Below are 25,210 nucleotides of genomic sequence, written 5' to 3'. Positions count from 1 at the left end.
ATAGGAGTCCCCTCTAAGCCTACCGTTGACTATGTGCATACCCAGCGTGCAACAGAGCTGCAGGAGTTGTGACCAGTTTTTGTTGGTTATGTTGTCATAGTTGTGTCTAGGGGGGGCATATGGGGGAAGGAATGCTGTCACCTCCAGGTAGGTGTTTGTCCCACTGTGTGCTGAAGGTGTCAGGTGTTTGTCCAGTTCTGGTATTTAGGTCGCCACAGACATTTTCCTGGGCCCGGAAATGATTGATTTCCCCCTCCAGGATGAAGAAGCTGTCTTCAAAGTATGGGGATTCTAGTGGGGGGATATTTTTTTCTGTTAAGATCATTTCCTTTTGAATTTCTAGCCAAATGTAAAATGTTCCTGTTTTGATTCATTTAACAGAGTGAGTTAGGGCTGCTCTATACCAAAAGAAAAAGCATTCCCCCTGAGTCCCTTCCCTGCTTCACACCTGGTAGTTTGATGGATGGGACTACCAGCTCTCTGTAACCTAGAGGGCAACCAGTGGGTCCGTCTCCTCTATACCATGTTTCTTGTAGGATGACAATGTCTCTATTTTTGATTTCTTTGTTGAAGTCCGGGTTCCTGCTCTTTAGGCCAAAGGCAGATGACCTCAGGCCTTGGATATTCCAGGGTGAGATAGTGAAGGCCTTGTGTTCCATAAAGTGTCCAATGTTGTCAGTCGTGTGTTGACCAGTAAGTGTGAGTCGACCAGTAAGTGTGACCAGAGCCTGCTGAGCATCTGGTACATGCCATTGGCTTGGGCAAGTTTAAGAGTTCCCAAGTCTAGAACAGACTATGGGAGGCAGACAGTCATGACCACTTGGAACTCTATTCCACATCAGGTAACTAATGCAAGCAGTAGAATCAGATTTTAAAAAACAGGTAAAAATACACCTTATGGAACAACAGGGACTGTAAGTGTGAGCAGAGCCTGCTGAGCAGCTGGTACTCCCCTCTCTCTCTCTCCCCCCTTCTCTCTCACTCTCCCCTTCTCTCTTTCTCACTCTAAAGCTTTGACAGAAATCTAGCCAAATACATTTAAGCTCAGTTTTTCACAATATCTGACATTAAACATTCTCTGTTTTAGGTCAGTTAAGATCACCACTTTATTTTAAGAATGTGAAATGTCGAGAGAATAGAGAGAGAATGATTTATTTCAGCTTTTAACTCTTTCATCACATTCCCAATGGGTCAGAAGTTTCCATACACTCAATTAGTATTTGGTAGCATTACCTTTAAATTGTTTAACTTGGGTCAAACGTTTCGGGTAGCCTTCCACAAGCTTTTGGCCCATTCCTCCTGACAGAGCTGGTGTAACTGAATCAGGTTTGTAGGCGTCCTTGCTCGCACACACTTTTTCAGTTCTGCCCACAAATTTTCTATAGGATTGAGGTCAGGGCTTTGTGATGGCCACTCCATTACCTTTACTTTGTTGTCCTTAAGCCATTTTGCCACAACTTTGGAAGTATGCTTGGGGTCATTGTCCTTTTGGAAGACCCATTTGTGACCAAGCTTTAACTTCCTGACTGATGTCTTGAGATGTTGCTTCAATATATCCACATAATTTTCCTACCTCATGATGCCATCTATTTTTTATTTTATTTTTTTTTGAATTTTACCCCTTTTTCTCCCCAATTTCGTAGTATCCAATTGTTGTAGTAGCTACTATCTTGTCTCATCGCTACAACTCCCGTACGGGCTCGGGAGAGACGAAGGTTGAAAGTCATGCGTCCTCCGATACACAACCAACCAAGCCGCTGCTTCTTTAACACAGCGCACATCCAACCCGGAAGCCAGCCGCACCATTGCGCCGGAGGAAACACCGTGCACCTGGCCACCTTGGCTAGCGTACACTGCGCCCAGCCCGCCACAGGAGTCGCTGGTGCGCGATGAGACAAGGACACCCTTACCGACCAAGCCCTCCCTAACCCGGGCGACGCTAGGCCAATTGTGCGTCGCCCCACGGACCTCCCGGTCGCGGCCGGTTACGACAGAGCCTGGGCGCGAACCCAGGACTCTGATGGCACAGCTGGCGCTGCAGTACAGCGCCCTTAACCACTGCGCCACCCGGGAGGCCCCCATGATGCCATCTATTTTGTGAAGTGCACCAGTCCCTAAAGGACAGCAAAGCACCCCCACAACATGATGTTGCCACCCCCGTGCTTCACGGTTGGGATGTTGTTCTTCGGCTTGGAAGCCTCCCCCTTTTTCCTCCAAACATAACAATGGTCATTATGGCCAAACAGTACTATTTTTGTTTCATCAGACCAGAGAACATTTCTCCAAAAAGTACGATCTTTGTCCCCATGTGCAGTTTCAAACCGTAGTCTGGCGTTTTTAGGTAGGCGGTTCTGGAGCAATGGCTTCTTCCTTGCTGAGCGGTCTTTCAGGTTATGTCAATATAGGACCCGTTTTACTGTGGATATAGACACTGTTGTACCTGTTTCGTCCAGCATTTTCACAAGGTCGTTTGCTGTAGATCTGGGATTGATTTGCACTTTTCGCACCAAAGCACGTTCATCTGTAGGCGACAGAATGCGTCTCCTTCCTGAGCGGTATGAGGAACGTGGTACCTTCAGGCGTTTAGAAATTGCTGCCAAGGATGAACCAGACTTGTGGAGGTCTCCAATTTTTTTTCTGAGGTCTTGGCTGATTTATTTAGATTTTCCCATGATGTCAAGCAAAGAGGCACTGAGTTTGAAGGTAGTCCTTGAAATACATCCACAGGTACACCTCCTATTGACTCAAATTATGTCAATTAGCTTATCAGAAGCTTCTAAAGCCATGGCATCATTTTCCATACACAGTCAACTTAGTGTATGTAAACTTCCGACCTACTGGAATTGTAATACAGTGAATTATAAGTATTAGATTATAAGATTATAAATAATCTGTCTGTAAACAATTGTTGGAAAAATGACTTGTGTCATGCACAAAGTATATGTCCTAACTGACTTGCCAAAACTATAGTTTGTTAACAAGACATTTGTGGAGTGGTTGAAAAACAAGTTTTAATGACTCCAACCTAAGTGTATGTAAACTTCCGACTTCAACTGTACACTATCCTAATGCTGCTGCTTTCTATCTTTCTTGGATGGATGTATCTCACAGTAGGACTTTCTTGGATGGATGTATCTCACAGTAGGACTTTCTTGGATGGATGTATCTCACAGTAGGACTTTCTTGGATGGATGTATCTCACAGTAGGACTTTCTTGGATGGATGTATCTCACAGTAGGACTTTCTTGGATGAATGTATCTGACAGTAGGCCTGAGGAAATGCATGAGATGTACTCTGTACAGTATCAAAAGGTTCCAACCGCACATAGGTTCACTCAAAGCTCATAGTGTTGGTTGAGTACTATTATCTACACACACACCCCCCCCCCCCCCCCACACACACACACACACACACACACACACACACACACACACACACACACACACACACACACCAAGGCGTCATGCCAAAAGGAGTGTTTCGCTTGCGAGCTGCCAAATCCTACAATTAGTGAGGCCCACAACTGTTTTATATGCAGGTTGATGTTTATTGTCACGAGTCGTGTCCTGGAGGCAGAACTGAGCGATTTCCCCTTAGATAGGCCAGCTGCAAAGTCAAAATTGGCTATATTGTAAATATCTATGAAAACAATAAATTTAAGGTTAGGATTAGGCAGTAGGGTTAGCAGTGTGGTTAAGGGTTAAGGTCAGATTTTATGACTTTGTGGCTGTGCCAGCTAGTGACCACTCTGCAGAGCTGCCTTTAGAACAAGATTCATGACGAAAAACTCAAACCTATGTTTTATAAGTGATAGAAGAACAGGTGTGTGTGGGTACATGCCTCCGTGCGTGTGTGTGTAGCTATACATACAATTTATACATACACACACAAAACTAAGTGCATGCTCTTCAACCGATTGCTGCCCGCACCCTCCCGCCCGACTAGCATCACTGCTCTGGATGGTTCTGACCTAGAATATGTGGACAACTACAATTACCTAGTTGTCTGGTTAGACTGTAAACTTTCCTTCCAGACTCACATTAAGCATCTCCAATCCAAAATTAAATCTAGAATCGGCTTCCTATTTCGCAACAAAGCCTCCTTCACTCATGCTGCCAAACATACACTCATAAAACTGACCGTCCTACCGATCCTTGACTTTGGCAATGTCATTTACAAAATAGCCCCCAACCCTTTACTCAGCAAACTGGATGTAGTCTATCACAGTGCCATCCATTTTGTCACCAAAGCCCCATATACTACCCACCACTGCGACCTGTCTGCTCTCGTTGGCTGGCCCTCACTATATATTCGTCGCCAAACCCACTGGCTCCAGGTTATCTATAAGTCTTTGCTAGGTAAAGCCCCGCCTTATCTCAGCTCACAGGTCACCATAGCAACACCCACCCGTAGCACTCGCTCCAGCAGGTATACTGCACTGGTCATCCCCAAGGCCAACACTTCCTTTGGCTGCCTTTCCTTCCAGTTCTCTGCTACCAATGACTGGAACGAATTGCAAAAATCTCTGAAGCTGGAGTCTTATATCTCCCTCTCTAACTTCACCTTCTTGCTCTTTTGCACCCCAGTATCTCTACTTGCACATCATCATCTGCACATCTATCACTCCACTATTAATGCTAAATTGTAATCATTTTAGCCTCTAGGGCCTATTTATTGCCTACCTTCCTACTCTTCTACATTTGCACACACTGTACATAGATTTGTCTATTTTTATTTTATTTTGTGTTATTGACTGTACGTTTGTTTATGTGTAACTCTGTGTTGTTTTTGTCGCACTGCTTTGCTTTATCTTGGCCAGGTCGCAGTTGTAAATGAGAACTTGTTCTCAACTGGCCTACCTGGTTAAATAAAGGTGAAATAAAAATGTACAAAAATAAACACACAGCTGTGTCACCCCACTGCTCTCCACCAGCCGTCATCTCACACCCCAACACAAACTCTTGCAACCCCACAGACCTTTGAGCACCCCATAAAATACTCTAAAACACCCCAAAACACACACTTCTCTCTCAGTCACCTCTCTCTCTCCTCTACTCCACCCCATCCTGGGCACAGGCCACAATGACATCACTGAGGTTTGGTGACAGCAGACAGTTTAGGTCCAGGGGAGAACCAGGGAGGGAGAACCAGGGAGGGAGAATCAGCGAGGCCCCTCACCGTAACTAATCAGCCTTCCTGGGTGCACTGACAGCTGAGAGCGAGCGGCAGAGAGGCCTGGAAGGCTGCGATGAGAACCAGGGTGCCTCTCTGTTGACTTTGAAGAGAGGATCAGAGAAGCCAGGCTTTTCCTCCCTCCCCTTCTCTGTCCTCCATCTCTCCATCCTTCCTTCCCTCGCTTCACAGCCTCTGTAATTACTTTACCCTGCCGGAGATGCTTGAAGTGCAGCCAATTAGACAATAAAGAACAGAACACCAGCTTCCTCTTCCTTTCTTTATTTTCTCTCTCTCTCTCTCTCTCTCTCTCTCTCTCTCTCTCTCTCTCTCTCTCTCTCTCTCTCTCTCTATTCTCTCCTCTCTCTCTCTCTCTTTCTCTCTCTCTCTCTCTCTCTATTCTCTCTCCTCTCTCTCTCTCTCTCTCTCTATTCTCTCCCCTCGCTCTCTCTCTCTTTCTTTCTCTCTCTCTCTCTCTCTCTCTCTCTCTCTCTCTCTCTCTCTCTCTCTCTCTCTCTCTATTCTCTCTCCTCTCTCTCTCTTTTCTCTCTCTCTCTCTCTCGCTCTCTCCCTCCCTCCCACTCTCTCTCTCTCTCTCTCTCTCTACCTCTCTCTACTTCTCTCCTCGGTCACGCCCTTACAACCATGTCTCCAATCCTCTCACGTTCTCCATTATCTTTCCCTCACTCTCTGTCACACTCTCTCCATGATCTCTCCCTCACTCTCTGTCACACTCTCCATTATCTCTGTCTCACTCTCTGTCACACTCTCTCCATTATCTTTCCCTCACTATCTGTCTCACTCTCTCCATGATATTAACTTATTTTATTGAACTACCCTTTGTGTCAACATCTCCATTAGTGTCTCACACTCACGTCATCTTGTTTTCACTCCCCCAGCTTCTTTATAGTCCTTGTTTTCCCCTTTTCCGCACATCCATACCATTTAAACTAATTTCATTCCAAATAAACATACCAACTGTAGCAGGCCTGGCTTGCCGTGTTATGTACAGTACAGTAGAGCAACACAGACCAGCAGAGCAGATGTCTCTCACACTCTTTCTCTCTCCAGGATTTAACTTCTGGGCAGTGGAAATAATGTTTCTCTGTGTCTTTAATGGCCTGCCTAATTGTACAGGGATTGGTTGAAAACTCCAGCTAAACTTAGTGCATGCGAACCAGACCATGTGTGTGAGGGAAAGGAAAGGGAAAGGGGGATACCTAGTCAGTTGTACAACTGAATGCATTCTACTGGAATGTGTCTTCCGCATTTAACCCAACCCCTCGGAATCAGAGAGGCAGTCCTGTCCTGGGTTCAAATACTATTTGAAACCATTAAAATACTTGGTTTGCTTTAACCTGCCTAGAAAAGCCAGATGGGCAGCGTTTACACTTTTAGGACTATTCTATTGGTCCCATTTCGCCAGGCAAGCTCCAACAAACACAGATAATGTACTTGAAATGATTTCGAATGGTGTTTGAACCCATGTGTGTGTCTGCAGCAGCTCCACTCTGCTATAACAGGGTTGCTCTAATGTTCTAGTGGTTAGCTGGCTGCTGCTGTAAAGGCTGAATGCATTTGCTATAGACATGGTTACTGTATTCACTTCACTCTGTGCAAGTACCTGATGACGATCCAACAACATCCACCATCCATTCACACCTGTATGGACCTGTATACACCTTCATTCTTCAAATCCTCTCATTCTACCACAGCAAATCCACCATCCGTTCACACCTGTATTCATTCTTCAAAACCTCTCATTCAACAACAGCAAATCCACCATCCATTCACACCTGAATTCATTCTTCCAATCCTCTCATTCCACCATAGCAAATCCACCATCCATTCACACCTGTATTCATTCTTCAAATCCTCTCATTCTTCCACAGCGAATCCACCATCCATTCCTGTACCAATTCTACCAATCTCTTCGTTTTCTAATCTTCTCATTCTCCCACAGCAAATCCTGCGTCACTCGCGGGCCAACGCCACCAAGGTGATCTTCCTGATAACGGACGGCTACTCCAACGGGGGCGACCCTCGCCCGGTGGCGGCCGCTCTGAGGGCGCAGGGGGTGGAGATCTACACCCTGGGGATCTGGCAGGGGAACATCAGAGAGTTACATGACATGGCCTCACACCCTAAGGACCAGCACTGCTACCTAGTACACAACTTTGCAGAGTTCGAGGCCCTGGCTCGCCGTGCACTGCACGAAGGTGAGGCGGATGGGGCACTTGAAAAGGCTGGGTACCGGTCTGTTCGTGCTATCTTTTCACTCCTTGTCATTCCTTGTCATGACAAACATGGAATGATAGCACAAACGGACTGGTACCCAGGCTAGCACAAGGAAATATTGAGTGGGATATATTTCTCTCAACTAAGGTCACAGCAGCTCCATGTGACTAACCCACTGGGCAAAAACTGGTTGAATGAACGTTGTTACCACAACATTTCAACAACAAAAAAATCAATGTGATGACGTTGAATCAACGTGGAAAACAGATTGGAATTGCAAAAAGTAATCAACTTAAGGGAATTTCGTCTTTTAACCTGACAACTCAACTAAATGTAAATAAAAACTCATGTTAAACGGACGTCTCCCATCCACATCGTGCACACAGTTTGCCCTGTATGTCTCGTGTGTCTAGCCAACACATAACACCATCAAAAAGGAGGTAAAATACCTTCTCCATTCCCACAGTCCATGTGAGGGAGCAGAACCCAGAAATAGTAGTGGAGTCATCGTTTCTCAGACATCAGTTGCATCGGACCATAAAACAACAACATGCAAGAGCCGAACCGGGAATAGTGTTCCATTTAGGACTCGGCCTATTAGAAACTAGACAGTGGTAAATCACTTCTGTCAGACTGAGAGAGGGATAAGGTTGTCAGAGTGTGAGCCAAGGCAGCCAGTGCATGTTATCAGGTCTCCCTGCCGTGTGTCTCTGTTTTACTGACTCTCCCTCTCCAAGTCTGCTTCCTGGCTCTGCCAACCCCAACCCAAACACCAGTTCCTCAGCCCTATAGCCCCAGCTCCAGCCATATCTCCAGCCCCAGCTTCAGCCATAGCTTCAGCCCCAGCTTCAGCCATATCTTCAGCCCCAGTTTGAGCCATAGCTTCAGCCCCAGCTTCAGCCAGATCTTCAGCCCCAGTTTCAGCCATAGCTTCAGCCCCAGCTTCAGCCATATCTTCAGCCCCAGTTTCAGCCATATCTTCAGCCCCAGTTTCAGCCCCAGCCCCAGTTTCAGCCATATTTTTAGCCCCAGTCCCAGTTTCAGCCATAGTTTCCACTCCAGCCCTGTACCATTGATTCCATTGCACCAGGCAAGCTCAATTAAGTGTGGCTAAAACATTTGAACCCAGGACTTTACCCCTGCCGACCCCAAACCCTTGACCGAACACAATCCTCAAACATCTGGCCCACAATGCACTTTGTTTGGTTCCTACTTCTCAGGAAGAACAATCACTCGGCCAATCCTGCTTTTTTTGTTATTATTTATGAGTGAGGCAGATAAGTTTATCCAGCCCTGGCTTAGCGTAGCCTACATAACAGTTTTACTATTACGCAATACAGATGTTTTTACAGTAGTAGGCCAATTTACAGTAATCTACAGGATTGGAATTGACTCCATAGTTTTCAATGACTCAGAAAACAGTTTTCTCCCACCAGTGCTGACCCAACCAATTGGTTACCTTCTAATATCACAAATTGTATAGAAAAGACGAACACATGCTCCTTGACTAAAATCCCTTTTGTCCCTCTCTGACTCCAAAACTTTTCCTTCATCATAAGAACTATAAGATTGCGTAAGAGGAACGGAACTGCAATCTCGTCAAATTGAAAAGGAAAAGATAATAAGGTTTATGAAAGAAAAATGTTGCTAACATCCTCTGGTGTCCTTTGACCTTTGTGTTCATGACCTTTGTCTCCACTCAGACCTGCCGACAGGAAGCTACATCCAGGAAGACCTATCCCGCTGCTCGTCCCTGTGTGAGGCCGGAGCGGACTGCTGTGACATCATGGCCAGCTGCAAGTGTGGCACCCACACGGGCCAGTACGACTGCATCTGTGAGAAGGGCCATTACGGCAAGGGGCTGCAGTACGAATGCACAGGTAGGAGGATACAGACACAGGGGAATGGGCCCAGGAAGGATAGCCATGTTGACTCTGTTCTTGTTGCCTCTTGAATGAATAAGTAAGCATAAAACACACTTTAAACTATAGTCTTCTACTATGCATCTAATGGCATAATTTGAGTCCACACACCACACGTTCTGAGTGCAGTGGTTTCAAGAACCTTTGTTAGTAATGACATCACCCGGTAATTTGGAGAGTGACATCATCGTGCTGGTTTGAGACAGGGTGGTGAAGCTTATTACGTGATTTCAGAGAGTTTCAGCCTGGGCTAGTTCACCTGTGAAAACAGACCACTTGGCCCCAGGATGCCTGGGAGCTCACAGTGAGTGAAAGTCAAATAGTCCAAATGTCATTCATTCACTAAGGAGGCCGTGTAGGCAGTCTGTACTGAGATCCTGATCTAGAAAATACAGGATTTCCCCAAGGTGTATGAGCTGACCCTGGGCTGTGTGTTTCGTTTGTGTGTGTGTGTGAGCGCTCGTGCGTGCGCGTGTGTGTGTTGACCCTAGACCTATCAGTGTATAGAGAAGCCTGGCAGGGGTCTCGCTCTCTCTCTCTTGGTCTCTCTCTCATTCTCCTTTCTCTCTCTCTCCACCCCCTTCTCTCTCTCTCCCCCCTCTCTCTTGGTCTCTCTCTCATTCTCCTTTCTCTCTCTCTCTCTCTCTCCACCCCACTTCTCTCTCTCCCCCCTTTCTCTCTTGTTCTCTCTCATTCTCCTTTCTCTCTCTCCACCCCCCCCCCCCCCTCTCTCCCCCCTCTCTCTCTCTTGGTCCCTGTCTCATTCTCCTTTCTCTCTCTCTCTCTCCACCCCCTCTCTCTCTCTCTCCACCCACCCTCTCTCTCTCTCACCGTCCCCCCACTCTCTCTCTCTCTCACCCCCCCTCTCTCTCTCACCCTCACCCCCCCCTCTCTCTCTCTCTCTCCCTCACCCCTCCCCCTCTGTCTCACCCCCCCTCTGTCTCTCTCCCCCCTCTCTCCATCTCTCTCCACCCCCCCTCTCTCTCTCCACCCTCTCTGTCTCTCTCCCTCCCTCTCTGTGTCTCTGCCCCCATCCTCAGCTGAGCATACACTCGCGTTGCATGTACATTGCTTCCAGCTTAACACATTCTAACCTCTTTCATTCTCTCCTGTGTAAGCATGTCTGATCTCTTCAGAATCTGTATTAGATGTAAGAGAACATTAGCAGACATTACAAAGACATTTGTTGAAAGACAGTCTAGTCTGAGGCAGCCCAACAACACGTCTGGGCCGACGATTTAATCAACTGGCTCCTCGGTGAACAACACAGTTAGTAAGCTCTGTCATTGTTGGAGAGTTAGGAGGCTGCAGAACGAAAAACAAACAACGGGCCCACACGATGACTGACAGCTGTATTAACCATCAGCATTGTTGGATAGCGATCACCCGTAACCCAGAGGGGCGGGAGGGAAGGCGCCAGTAGCAAATCAGATGATTATCCCGTTTTCTAATTGGAGCGAAACTAGCCAACAATCTTCTCTTCTTTACAGGAGTAAATGGGTAACAATCAAGGCTGTTTTCTCTCTATGAGTCTCTCTGGATTGCAGGGACCATTTTGTGCACATTATTAGCACAATGTGCACCGAGCCCAGCACTAGCACACCTGGTTCAACAAATGAGGGGGCTTGATGATTAGTTGACTTAGTTGTGCTGTTACTGCTAGGTTAGAACAAAAATGTAACACCGCCCCTGAAATATGTTGAGAGGAGAGACCATCAGGTTCATCATGGCGAACGCCTCCCAAATCACAATCAGATGTCAAGACGAAAGGCAGTCTGCTTATTAATTGCTGTTTCTCGGTTTAATGAATTGCAGAGGGCAGGCTGTGTGTGGGTGGATGTGTGTGTGCGTGTAAGCAGACAGACAGACATCCAGGCTCTAAGGGAGGAAGACGCCGTGTGACGCTAAGCTAGACCACACTGCTTCCTGTCTCTCTGTCTGTCTAGCCGTCTCAAATTCAAATCTGCACCTCCAAGCCAGTTCCACTTCCTCTGTATTCTGGGACTGATTTAGACCTGGGACACCAGGTGGGTGCAATTCATTATCAGGTAGAACAGAAAACCAGCAGTACTGCGGTGAGATTTGAATATCCCTGGTCTAGCCGATAGGCAGGCAAATCTCTACGACCATAACAAATCTCTACCATTTTCTTTCAAATGCCCAAGGCATAAAACCTGGTATGTTCTATACATAAATGTGCTACTGCATACAAACCTTAGTTGAAATGGACTTTTGTGAACGATAAAAACAACAGCCACCCACAGTATATGATTCAGACCCACATACTGGCCATTATCAGACATGAAACAGGATTTGATATTGATGTTGGTGTTGTGTTTCTGGGTGTTTCTGAAACACCACCAGGCTTAGCGGTTGATGTTGTTGGGGTTGTGGGTAGCGTCTGGGCTCTAGGGTTGCCAGGGGTCTAAGTAGGTCGTCAGAGTCAGCACCGCTGGGCTGTGCTGTTGTTGGCAGAGATGGTGTTGTCTAGACTTTAGGCTGGAGACTGGAAGTACTGGAGTATTTGGATGGTGGGGGACCTGATATTGTAGATGGAATGTTCAATGGCGCCGAAGAGGATGGCGTTTTACATGTGCTATTTATTTTATTTTTTTTGCGTTGTTTGTAACTTTTTTGTTAAAACTTATTTTGTACATAATGCCGCTGCTACCGTCCCTTATGATAAAAAAAAAACTTTTGGACATCAGAACAGTGATTACTCACCTCGAACTGGAATAAGCTTTTTTTCCTTTAACGAGTCTGACGAGAAGGATATACTGCTTTCCCGGGAACAGGCCCAAAACCCTGTCATTTGCGTGAAGAAAAGACGGAGAAAAAAGGGGCGGAGGTCGGGCTGCCTTCTGAGAATACATAGGCGAGCGAGTAAACTCCCACTCCCCATTTTATTGGCCAACGTGCAATCATTGGAAAATAAAATCGATGACCTACGATCAAGGTTATCCTACCAACTGGTCATTAAAAACTGTAACATCTTATGTTTCACCGAGTCGCGGCTGAACAACGACACAGATAATATAGAGCTGGCAGGATTTTCCATGCACTGGCAGAACAGAGACGCTACGTCTGGTAAAATGACGGGTGGGGGGGGGGGGGGGGGTGTCTATTTGTCAATAACAGCTGGTGATCAATGTATAATATTAAAGACGTCTCGGTATTGGTATTGCTCGCCTGAGTACCTTATGATAAGCTTTAGACCACACTATCTACCAAGAGAGTTCTCATCTATATTATTCGTAGCCGTTTATTTACCACCACAGACCGATGCTGGAACTGAGCCCGCACTCAACCAACTCTATAAGCCCATAAGCAAACAAGGAAATGCTCATCCAGAAGCGGCGCTGCTAGTGGCCGGGGACTTCAATGCAGGCAAACTTAAATCAGTTTGACCTTCCACCAGCATGTCACATGTGCAACGAGAGGAAAATAAACTCTAGACCACCTTTACTCCATACACAGAGATGCATACAAAGCTCTCCCCCGACCTCCATTTGGCAAAAACTAAAGCAGGAAGTACCAGTGACTCGCTCAATACAGAAGTGGTCAGATGACGTGGATGCTACGCTACAGGACTGTTTTGCTAGCAAAGACTGGAATATGTTCTGGGATTCATCCAACAGCATTGAGGAATATACCACCTCAGTCATCGGCTTCATCAATAAGTGCATCGATGACGTCGTCCCCACGGTGACCGTACGTACATATCCCAACCAGAAGCCATGGATTACAGGCAACATCCGCATTGAACTAAAGGCTAGAGCTGCCGCTTTCAAGGAGCGGGACATTAATCCGGATGCTTATAAGAAATCCCGCTATGCCCTCAGACGAACCATCAAACAAAGAGTCAATACAGGATTAAGATTGAATCCTACTACACCGGCTCTGATGCTCGTCGGATGTGGCAGGGCTTGAAAACTATTACGGACTACAAAGGGAAACCCAGACGCGAGCTGCCCAGTGACGCGAGCCTAACACACAAGCTAAATGCCTTTTATGCTCACTTTGAGGCAAACAACACTGAAGCATGCACGAGAGCACCAGCTGTTCTGGACGACTGTGTGATAATGTTCTCGGTAGCTGATGTGAGCAAGACTTTTAATCAGGTCAACATTCACAAAGCCTCAGGGCCAGATTACCAAAACGTGTACTCAAAGCATGCGTGGCCCAACTGTCAAGTGTCTTCACTGACATTTTCAACCTCTCCCCGTCTCTAACACAGAGAGGCTGCTGCCTACATACAGACTTGAAATAATTGGCCACTTTAGCAAATAGATCACTAGTCACTTTAAGAATGCCATTTTAATAATGTTTACATATCTTGCATTACTCATCCTGTATACTGTATTTTTATACATCTATTGCATCTTGCCTACGCCGCTTGATCATCGCTCATCATTATGTTTATATGTATATAATCTTATTCCATCCCTTTACTTAGATTTGTGTGTATTAGGTAGTTGTTGGGGAATTGTTAGATCACTTGTTAGATATTACTGCACTGTCGGAACTAGAAGCACAATCATTTTGCTACACTCAAAATAGCATCTGCTACGCATGTGTATGTGACCAATCAAATTTGATTTGATTTTATACATGTTTCAAACAGACCACCATAGTTCCTGTGCCCAAGGAAGCAAAGGTAAATCAATACCGCCTTGTAGCACTCACGTCGGTAGCTATGAAGCGCTTTGAAAGGCTGGTCATGGCTCACATCAACAGCATCCTCCCGGACACCCTAGACCCACTCCAATTCGCATACCGCCCCAACAGATACACAGATGACACAATCTCAATCGTCCTCCACACTGCTCTTTCCCACCTGGACAAAAGGAACACCTATATGAGAATGCTGTTCATTGACTACAGCTCAGCATTCAACATCATAGTGCCCACGAAGCTCATCACTAAGCTAAGGACCCTGGGACTAAACACCTCCCTCTGCAACTGGATCCTGAACTTCCTGACGGGCCGCCCCCAGGTGGTAAGGGTAGGTAACAACACATCCTCCACACTGATACTCAACACTGGGATCCCTCAGGGGTGTGTACTTAGTCCCCTCCTGTACTCCCTGTTCACCCACGACTGCGTGGCCAAACACAACTCCAATACCATCATTAAGTTTGTTGACGACACAACAGTGGTCGGTCGAGAGTTTCAAGTTCCTTGGTGTCCACATCACCAACAAACTATCATGGTCTGGCCTCCCGGGTGGCGCAGTGGTTAAGGGCGCTGTACTGCAACGCCAGCTGTGCCATCAGAGTCCCTGGGTTCGCGCCCAGGCTCTGTCGTAACCGGCCGCGACCGGGAGGTCCGTGGGGCGACGCACAATTGGCCTAGCGTCGCCCGGGTTAGGGAGGGCTTGGTCGGTAGGGGTGTCCTTGTCTCATCGCGCACCAGCGACTCCTGTGGCGGGCTGGGCGCAGTGTACGCTAACCAAGGTGGCCGGGTGCACAGTGTTTCTTCCGGCGCATTGGATGTGCGCTGTGTTAAGAAGCAGTGCGGCTTGGTTGGGTTGTGTATCGGAGGACACATGACTTTTAACCTTCGTCTCTCCCGAGCCCGTACAAGAGTTGTAGCGATGAGACAAGATAGTAGCTACTACAACAATTGGATACCACGAAATTGGGGAGAAAAAAGGGGTAAAAATATATATATATTTTTTTAAACTATCATGGTCCTGAAAAGATTTGGCATGGTTCCCCAGATTCTCAAAAAGTTCTACAGCTGCACCATCGAGAGCATGACTGGTTGCATCACCGCCTGGTATGGCAACTGCTCAGCATCTGACCGTAAGGTGCAACAGAGGGTAGTGCGTACGGCCCAGTACATCACTGGGGCCAAGCATCCTGCTATCCAGGACCTATACAACAGGCGGTGTCAGAAGAAAGCCCAAAAAATTGTCAAAGACTCCAGTCACCCAAGTCATAAGACTGTTTTCTCTGCTACTGCACGGCAAGCGGTACCAGAGCGCCAAGTCTAGAACCAAAATTCTCCTTAACAGCTTCTACTCCCAAGCCATAAGACTGCTGAACAATTAATCTAATGGCCACTGGACTCTTTACATTGACCCCCCCCCCCATTTGTTTTGTACACTGGTGCTACTCATTGTTTGTTATCTCTGCATAGTCACTTTCCCTCTACCTACGTGCACAAGTGACCTCGACTAACCTGTTCCCACTCACGTTGACTCGGTATCGGTACCCCCTGTATATAGCCTCGTTATTGTTATTTTATTGTGTTCCTTTTGAAAATTATCAAAACTGATGTTCAAGATGTGTGTGCGTGTGTGTGTGTGTGTGTGTGTGTGTGTGTGTGTGTGTGTGTGTGCATGTGTGCATGTGTGCGTGCGTGCGTGTGTGTGTGTGCGTGACGTGTGCCAGCTTGAGTCTACCGTGAACCCGGGGGGGGGGGGGGGGTTATTTCCTCTAAGCTCACAATGTAAATATTTGCTCTCGTCAGACTGGACCGATGAGATTCTAGGAGGAGGAAGCCTCGAGGTGCACATAAATCAGACGCTGGAATAAAAGTGACAAAAACGAGGAAAAGGATAGGAATCTTGGATATGCTGGAAAGGATAGAGAATTCCAGGGAAGAGGATGAATGCTGCAATCGTCCTCCTCCCCCTCCTCTCCTCTAACCCCCTGTTACATCTCCTGTGTGCAGTACTAATAATGTAGTGTAAATGCGATCGGGACAAGCGTTTGGTATGGGACTAGAGGAATGCATGAGAAGCCCTAACAGTCCATTCATTATCCGACTCTCTCCAGCTCTTCGCTCCCCGCATTCTCACAGAGTCTTGTGTCAGACAACAAGCTACAATGTTCCCTATCTCAAAGGTTATGTCCCAGTTATCTCTCCTTCTTCCTGAAGTATGCACTTGTTCACTCCCCTTCACTGACTTCAAAGGAAATTTTAAAAAGATGGTGGAAACGTCCGATAGCCCAATTACTATTGGGACGCACCCAGCCACCCACTGAGTTGTGGATCAGGAAGGTCAAACAGACAGAGAACAGCTACAGTGTTCCCCATCTCAGGGTGAAAGACGATTGGTTCCAGAGACGGACAGGGTCCAGAAACGGCCCCGATACGTAGAGAGAGAATCACCGGACTCTGGCTGATTGATGTACTCCTGTCCTTATCCAGCGAGTCAGTGAGTTGCTGGATCGGCAACAGAGCTACGGTCCGTAGAGAGAGAATCACTGGGAGAGTGTGAGCTTCAGTTCAGGGGTGTAGACTTGTCCTGAGCCAGACATAAAGTGATAAAATGCTCAAACTTTTCCGCTGTACTTTTGAGGCCTCCCAAATCTGAAAATCCAGATTCTGGCTAACACCAGTAGCATTGTCTTGCCAATGACCTGCTTTGCGTTTGGTTAGCCAACGTAAACCAAACATTTGTCTTTTATATTGAGCAATTTCACTCGTAGCTATTCTGAACCCAGGTCAGTTTTGATGTTACCGGGATCAGACATAAACCCCTTTTTCTGTTTTGACTTATATTCACATACACTACTTGCTATGGCCCATTCATACAAAAACAATAACTACTATAGAAGTAATATGATAGATGGGCGTCTGGAGCTTGCCTTAGGAAGCAATACAATACACGTGTTTACACTGTCAGACGACACCCTACACACACTTCTTCAGCTGTGTGTGTGTGTGTGTGTGTATGCGTTTGCCTGTATGCGTGTTTGTGTGTGTGTGTGCGTATGTCTGCTAAGGTTATGTAAATGTTACCATGAAGGATCTCTTCCTAACTATGAGCCTCTACCCCCCCCCCCCCCCCCTACCCCAACCCCCACCCCCCACCACCCTCCCCAACAACCAATGGCAACGCGTCCACAGAAAGAAAGAAAAAACTGCCAAAAGTCAACAAGTTGCTCAACAAACATCGGCGTGACGGTCCAAAAAAACGTTATTTTTCTTTGGCAGTGGAGACCGTCCTGGCGAATGCCTGAGATTCTCTGAGGACACTTAGAAGTTGGAGGGTCAAGAGGGGGCCTCCTCATTTCTTAAATTGATGGGTTGGAGGTTTAGATTTGTGTTTTTTTTCTGTTGCTGTTGTTATTTGAGGACTGGAGGAGATTTTTTTTGTTTGGGGGGGGGCTCTGTTGTTGTGGAGGGGGCAGATGCCCCTAGCAGTCAATGGGTGGACGGTGCCAGACTGGACTGGCGCCATCACCCCTGAGAGAAACAGAGCCTATTTGCTGAGTTATTGGCTTGAGAGTTATGCAGAGAGATTCGCTCTATATCTACCATGACACAAGGCGAGACCCAGATGCAGACACAGGAAGCAGATGGTTGGAGTCTTACAATATTTATTCATCCAATAGGGTAAGGCAAGAGAAGGGTTGTGGACAGGCAAAGGGGTCAAAGAGGTACCGAAGGGCAGGCAGAATCAAGGTCAGGACAGGCAGGACGATCAGGCAGGCGGGAAAGTAGTCCAGAGTCAGGCAGGGGTCAAAACCGGGAAAACTATCGAAAAGAGAATCACAAACGGAGTACTGGGGAAAACCACGCCGGTTGACTTGACTAACATACAAGACGAACTGGCACAGAGGAAACACAGGGATAAATACACTGGGGAGAATAAGCAACACCTGGAGGGGGTGGAGACAATCACAAGGACAGGTGAAATAGATTAGGGTGTGACAATATCAAGCTTTAGTTGTTTCAGTTATTGGGAGAATTTGTGTCTCCCATAGAGTCAGGGCCGGATTAAGAAATCATAGGCCCCTGGACTTTGGGTTTTTATAGCTCCCCCCATGTTCCCGGGACACCCTAATTTTCTGTAAACAAATCCAGGCACAAAGATGCAATTCGGTGCATAGAAGCCTAATACGTAAACCATAACATTTTAAATGTGGCATAGGATACAGTTGAGCAGAGGCATTTTCAGGATTTCCACACATGGGGATTTATTTTTTGCTGAGTCCGTAAAACAATTGGCCTTTCATGAATGCATTTCATGCAATTCTATGTCGTTTACGTGACAAAAGACATCAGAATCTAAGATACTGTTCGATCAAAATTGGGAGTTGTTCAGAAAAGATTGTTTCTATTGGTTCTGCAGATTAGCGTTCTCTTTTCAGCAGTCTGCTTTCCAAACTGTACGTTTTTCCCGCGATAGTATTTTGAAATGTGGCAAACTGACAGCCTCAACCAACCATAGAAATATAATCCATGGATGGCAGTTCCCATTCAAGTCAGGATTGGCAGCCATTGATAGTGTACCCATGAGTTTAACAGTCAAATTGCCAGGGCAAGAGGTTCCAAAACCCTTCTATGGATTATAAACTCAGCAAAAAAAGAAACGTCCTCTCACTGTCAACTGCGTTTATTTTCAGCAAACTTAACATGTGTAAATATTTGTATGAACATAACAAGATTCAACAACTGGGACATAAACTGAACAAGTTCCACAGACATGTGACTAACATAAATTGAACAATGTGTCCCTGAACAAAGGGGGAGTCAAAATCAAAAGTAACCGTCAGTATCTGGTGTGGCCACCAGCTGCATTAAGTAATGCAGTGCATCTCCTCCTCATGGACTGCACCAGATGTGCCAGTTCTTGCTGTGAGATGTTACTTCACTCTTCCACCAAGGCAACTGCAAGTTCCTGGACATTTCTGGGGGGAAGGGCCCTAGCCCTCACCCTCCGATCCAACAGGTCTCAGACGTGCTCAATGGGATTGAGATCCGGGCTCTTCGCTGGTCATGACAGAACACTGACATTCCTGTCTTGAGGTAAATAGCTCACAGAACGAGCAGTATGGCTGGTGGCGTTGTCATGCTGGAGGGTCATGTCAGGATGAGCCTGCAGGAAAGGTACCACATGAGGGAGGAGGACATCTTCCCTGTAACACACAGCGTTGAGATTGCCTGCAATGACAACAAGCTCAGTCCGATGATGTTGTGACACACCGCCCCAGACCATGACGTACCCTGCATCTCCAAAACGATCCCGCTCCAGAGTACAGGCCTCGGTGTAACGCTCATTCCTTCGACGATATACTAGAATCCGACCATCACCCCTGGTGAGACAAAACCGTGACTCGTCAGTGAAGAGCACTTTTTGCCATTCCTGTCTGGTCCAGCGACGGTGGGTTTGTGCCCATAGACGACGACGTTGCCGGGAATGTCTGGTGAGGACCTGCCTTACAACAGGCCTACAAGCCTACAAGCCTCTCAGCCTATTGCGGACAATCTGAGCACTGAGCACTGATGGAGGGATGCACAATCCCTGGTGTAACTCGGGCAATTGTTGTTGCCAACCTGTACCTGTCCCGCAGGTGTGATGTTCGGATGTACCGATCCTGTGCAGGTGTTGTTACACGTGGTCTGTCACAGCGAGGACGATCAGCTGTCCGTCCTGTCTCCCTGTAGCGCTCTCTTAGGCGTCTCACAGTACGGACATAGCAATTTATTGCCCTGGCCACATCTGTAGTCCTCATGCCTCCTGCAGCATGCCTAAGGCACGTTCACGCAGATGAGCAGGGAGCATAGGCATCTTTCTTTTGGTGTTTTTCAGATTCTGTAGAAAGGCCTCTTTAGTATGCAAAGTTTTCATAACTGTGACCTTAATTGCCTTAAAGCTGTTAGTGTCTTAACGACCGTTCCACAGGTGCATGTTCATTAATTGTTTATGGTTAATTGAACAAGCATGGGAAACAGTGTTTAAACCCTTTACAATGAAGATCTGTGAAGTTATTTGGATTTTTACAAATGATCTTTGAAAGACAGGGTCCTGAAAAAGGGGCGTTACTTTTCTTGCTGAGTTTATGTCTATGGCCACAACGCAACAAGGTGTTATGGTGTGGTGTGCATTTTCCTGCCATGGTTTAGGTCCACTTGTAGAATCTATGCCAAGGCACATTGAAGCTTTTCTGGTAGCTCGCGGTGGCCCAACACCCTATTCAGTTTCAAGTGTTATTAGTTGTATGTATGGTATACGTCCTCCAACAAAATGCTTACTTTGCAGGTTCCTTCTCGACATTTCACTTAATCCAGAAATTTCTCCAAGTTTCTCCATCATTTTAAAGTCATTTTGATGCTGTGTTATCGTCAACCCTGTTAGAGGCCCAACAGTAACCTTATCCGTTTGATGTTATATGTGAATTTAATTGTACAAGGATACTTGATCAAATACATCATTTTGGATTTATCTCAAACCTGATTTTAAATAGTTAGGCAGTTACATACTAGTAAGGTTAAATTATCTTACTTCATAGGATTTTATTGCCTGAGATGAGAAAAGGTGTTTTTCCGTAGGCTAAACACATCCTCTGTGCAAATCAATGGTGAATGAAGAGATGTTATAAATTGAATTTCTTAAAGAGTTTGCATGTCCAAAAAGCACCCGTTTTGTGGAACAACCCACAAGCAGCTCGATTCTGCTCTTTTCTTCACTAATTAGATAATTAGATATCAGATCAGCTCTGAAAAGTATCTGATGTCAAAGGATTTGATATTGGTCAAAAGGTTGGTCAGAAGACCATTTATTGGAAAAAAGATCAGAATTGGGCTGCCTGTATAAGTGTAGCCTTATACTGTAGGTCCATGAAGCTTTAACTGATGACTTTGAGAGAGGGAATGTGATGGAGGACAGGGACTCGGTGAAAGGTCCGTAAAACAAACTCAGCTCTTTTTGTAAACAGGCTGTGTGTGTGTGTGTGTGTGTGTGTGTGTGTGTGTGTGTGTGTGTGTGTGTGTGTGTGTGTGTGTGTGTGTGTGTGTGTGTGTGTGTGTGTGTGTGTGTGTGCTAATTTGTGTGTTCTGCGTGTGTGCAGGGCGGCTTGAAATACGAGCAGCCGTGAAACTGCCAGTAGCGTCAGGCTCAGCCTAACTGCTCATCATTAACACTCCTCCATCCACTCCTTGTCCCCCCTCTACTCTGTGTAAGTAGCCATTACACAGAGTAGAAACACCCTTTGTTAAATGTGCTCTAATTCCTCTTCCTGGGGGCTGCCCAGAGGCCTACCATACAAGGGCACAGTGACAACACATGTACTCAGAAGGCGAAGACAGAGACAGGCATGCTACACACACACAGACACACGCTAGACACACACTCACAATAAACACGCTAGACCAGGGGTCCCCAACAATATTCAGCCGTGGGCAGAACATAATTACAAATAATTGACCACATGAAGCCCAAATAAATATATTTCAGTAGAAAATAATAATTTTAAACCTTGATTAGATTGGGACACGATCACATACAGTATGTCTCTCTATGGCTGCGTTTACACAGGCAGCCCAATTCGGATCTTTCTTTTCTCACTAATTTGGTATTTTCACCAATCATATCAGCTCAGAAAAATATCTGATGTGATCGTTCAAAAGACCAATTAGTGTAAAAAAGATCAGAATTGTGCTGCTTGTGTAAATGCAGCCTATTATGCTTGGGAATACTTGGGAACAGATTTCCTAAATTAAAATCACTTTGAGCTGATTTCCTGGTGTTTTTATAGTCTTTCATGTCCCTCAATGAAAATTCAAATAATAATACACACACACACACACACACACACACACACACACACACGTATCCTCACTGCATACGCAAGCTTCACATGTGGCGGTGTATGCCCTTTCTGACTCTTTTTTGTATGACCTCTTTTTGTCTGAGGGCCTCGGACTCTATCCCTCTCTGTCTCTCTCTCTCTCTCCTCTCCCTCCTCCCCCTCTCTCCTCTCCCTTAGCATTGACCCCATCTCTCAGTAGGCGTTGTGTTAATGTCTGGGTGTCAGGGTGTTTTCTGGTCTGTCCAGCGTTAGGTCCTGCAGGGAGAGGTGATGAAGAGGGGGCACACGCTCTGTCTGAGGCCCAGGGGCAGGGGTCTGAATGGGGACGGGATGGGACGGGGGGGTTCAGGAAGTCTGCAGCTGTACTTTGGAACAAGGGCCTCTCTCTCTCTTATCTCGCTCTCTCATACACTCTTACACTCTTTCCCTCACTTTCAGCTATCAGTCCAAACCAGGACCCATATGAGTGAACACAGCTCCACTGCCTGAACTGCGAACCCTCCACCATCCCCCACCTCAACCCCCTGTCCATTCCTGACACCCTGGTCTGTCTACTCTTAAAACAGTAATGTTCCTCAGTGGAATAAGTGTGTGTGTGTGTGTGTATGTGTGTCTGTATGATGTGTATGTATGTGGTTGAACCGTAAGTGTTGGATGATGTATAGCGTCCTCTAAGCGTCCATGTACTTTATCTGTTAGTTAGTTAGTTAGTTAACAACTCTTGTTGTTAACACTGTCTAATGTATTAGAGGCCTACAGCTGCTGCTGCTGTGTTCTCTGTTCTGCCAGCAGGAGTGATTAGTGGAAAGGCCTGTGAACGCCACTGGCCCACCAGGTAAACGTGTCATTATAGCTACTCTGTGTGTGTGTGTGTGTGTGTGTGTGTGTGTGTGTGTGTGTGTGTGTGTGTGTGTGTGTGTGTGTGTGTGTGTGTGTGTGTGTGTGTGTGTGTGTGTGTGTGTGCGTGTGTGTGTGTGTGTGTGTGTGTGTGTGTGTGTGTGTGTGTGTGTGTGTGTGTGTGTGTGTGCGTGTGTGTGTGTGTGCGTGTGTGAGTGAGTGAGAGAGAGAGAGAGTCATGTCACTTCCAAGGAGTCGTGAAAGCACTTGGAAAATATGAGGTTCATGGGAATATGAATAGTGGCAACAAAAGGGAGTGATGAGTGTTGATTGGGTAATTATGATTTTGTTATTCATGTATTTCTCAGTTCACAGCGATCTCTGAAGTCAAATTGACCCATTGTGCAACTAATCTTCTAGGAACAAGAACAACCTGTGTTTTTGCTGTTATTTTGGTGGGTGTTTGCTTTGTTTTCTTGGACTAACTTGGCTTCTTCGAAGCTGAAACAAAAAATAGTTTTTCTGCTGTCCCCATAGGAGAAGCCTTTTTTGATCCAATTAGAACCCTTGTAGGTTCCATGTAGAGCTTTCTGTAGAAACAATTCTACTTGGAACCCAAAAGGGTTCTACCTGGAACCAGAAAGGTTCCTCCTGTAAAAAAGGGTTCTTCAAAGGGCTCTCCTATAGGGACAGCTGCAGAACCCTTTCAGGTTCTAGATAGCATCTTTTTTTTTTGAGTGTATAGTATGCATCTCCAAAGCCCTGGTCGAAGGTAGTGCACAACATATGGAATCAGGTTCTATTTGGGACGCAACCATAATGTGCAAGAAAATCCACCAGAGGTATGTAGCAATTTGGGTAAACTCAGATTTCTATGGGGATGAGATGCAGTAAGCAGCTAAACAGGGAAGGAAAGACAGACGTTGGACGACAGTTCCCATCCAGGACACCAGTCTGGAGGATCCAGAGAGACATCTGGGGAGGGGTTTTCCCATGAAAGTCTCCCCCCAGACCCCCCCCCCCCATGTTCCTGGCCAGATGGGCCGCTGTATCCCCCCCTTCCCAGACATCTGGGCAGCTGGACACCAGTCCTCATATCAGTGGTACATTACAGCTCTATGGTTTTCTGTGACTTAGGCTATAGCCTCGGAATTGTGTGTGTGTGTGTGTGTGTGTGTGTGTGTGTGTGTGAGTGTGTGTGTGTGTGTGTGTGTGTGTGTGTGTGTGTTAGTGTGTTAGTGTGCCCTATGACCCTAGGAGTGCTGGATACTCAAACAAAATTTGTCCACGGTATCAGTTGCCTTTTTTGACATGAACTCCTCTGTTGACCTCGAGACAATATGTCACATTGAGGTGTATAATATGTTATCATGTAGCTACAGTTCCTTGGTCTTTTCCTTGGTATTTATGTTTGAAGTTTTTTACCCCCGGCTAACTGGACATTTTCAGTGTCGGTTTGCGGTCTTAATGCATGTGAAGTCATGTTATTGTTAAGAACAGAAAGTGTCCTTGCGTGTGAACGTTGTTTTCTCTTTTAAAAACACAGGGATTTAAAACCCACCTAACAGAATCACAACACGAGGCCTTGTCTGGCCACAAGTGGTGTGTCTGCGGTCCAGAGTTAGAGACCGTTCAGATGTGTGTTTGACTTGTTCTGTCTCAATTGTTAGTCTTTAGAAGAGAAAAGGCGTACAGTAGGCTTTAGGCTACAGCGTACACCCATTTACAAAGGAGGACCACAGGCATTGCGTCTGCACATAGGTTTCCTATCTTATCTAGACTTAAAAGGATAGCTATGGCAATTTTCAGAGAACAAACAAAATAACAGTGATTTATGCAGTATGTTCCCCCTTTGTTCCCCACATGGGAAGAGAAAGATGAACTAAGGAAGAGGCACAGAGGGATTTGTTAGACTCAGCGAATCTGTCAGTCAGAGATAGAAATTATTCTGTCTGTCGGGTGGGAACAGAGATGTGCAGATGTGCTGGGTATTCTTCAGGATTCACGTTCAGGGTTTCCGTTTGTCTGTTTCGATCCCACTAATCGAAGACAGGCTCGCGGCGGTCTCCAGAGATAAAGAAGATTCCTGTGTGATAGCGACTCCTTTGGCTCCTTTAGAGACCTCTTTGGCTCCTGTGGTTGGTTCGCGGGCCAGTCGAAATGACTCACTTCGTCATTTTATGAGGAAGAAGTGAGGGAGACGAAGCTGTCTGGTACTGTATGTTACTGTGCTAAAAGTGATGGACAATTACTGTAAGTCCTCCCGACATCCTACCACTATGTCCCCGTGCGCTTGAGTATTGACGTCTCGCACACATTTTCGTTAATATTGACCCCGAAACCTATGCCCTTTCCTCTTTCTGTGGGGATATAATTCGGGTTTCAGACATTTAAATGGTAGGATAAAGTAGGAAAGCTAAAGCTCTGAGCTTTCAACTAACACTATCATCTGAATCCTCATCTCCATCAGGGTTAAACACTCACAACAC

General features: G+C 46.2%; 1 protein-coding gene across 2 annotated transcripts in view; it reads left to right on the top strand.

The window, feature by feature from the left end:
* LOC139378911 (sushi, von Willebrand factor type A, EGF and pentraxin domain containing 1) overlaps positions 1–25,210 on the top strand; it is a 132,821-nt gene that overhangs the window by 37,801 nt on the left and 69,810 nt on the right. For both annotated transcript variants that reach the window (XM_071121513.1, XM_071121514.1), the window contains exons 2-3: positions 7,137–7,392; positions 9,115–9,291. In XM_071121513.1, coding sequence (XP_070977614.1) covers positions 7,137–7,392; positions 9,115–9,291 — 433 coding nt within the window. The remainder of the gene's footprint in view (positions 1–7,136; positions 7,393–9,114; positions 9,292–25,210) is intronic.

This window comes from Oncorhynchus clarkii, chromosome 21 (genome assembly GCF_045791955.1).
Source record: "Oncorhynchus clarkii lewisi isolate Uvic-CL-2024 chromosome 21, UVic_Ocla_1.0, whole genome shotgun sequence".
NCBI lineage: Eukaryota > Metazoa > Chordata > Actinopteri > Salmoniformes > Salmonidae > Oncorhynchus > Oncorhynchus clarkii.
This window is presented reverse-complemented; position numbering and strand designations above follow the sequence as displayed.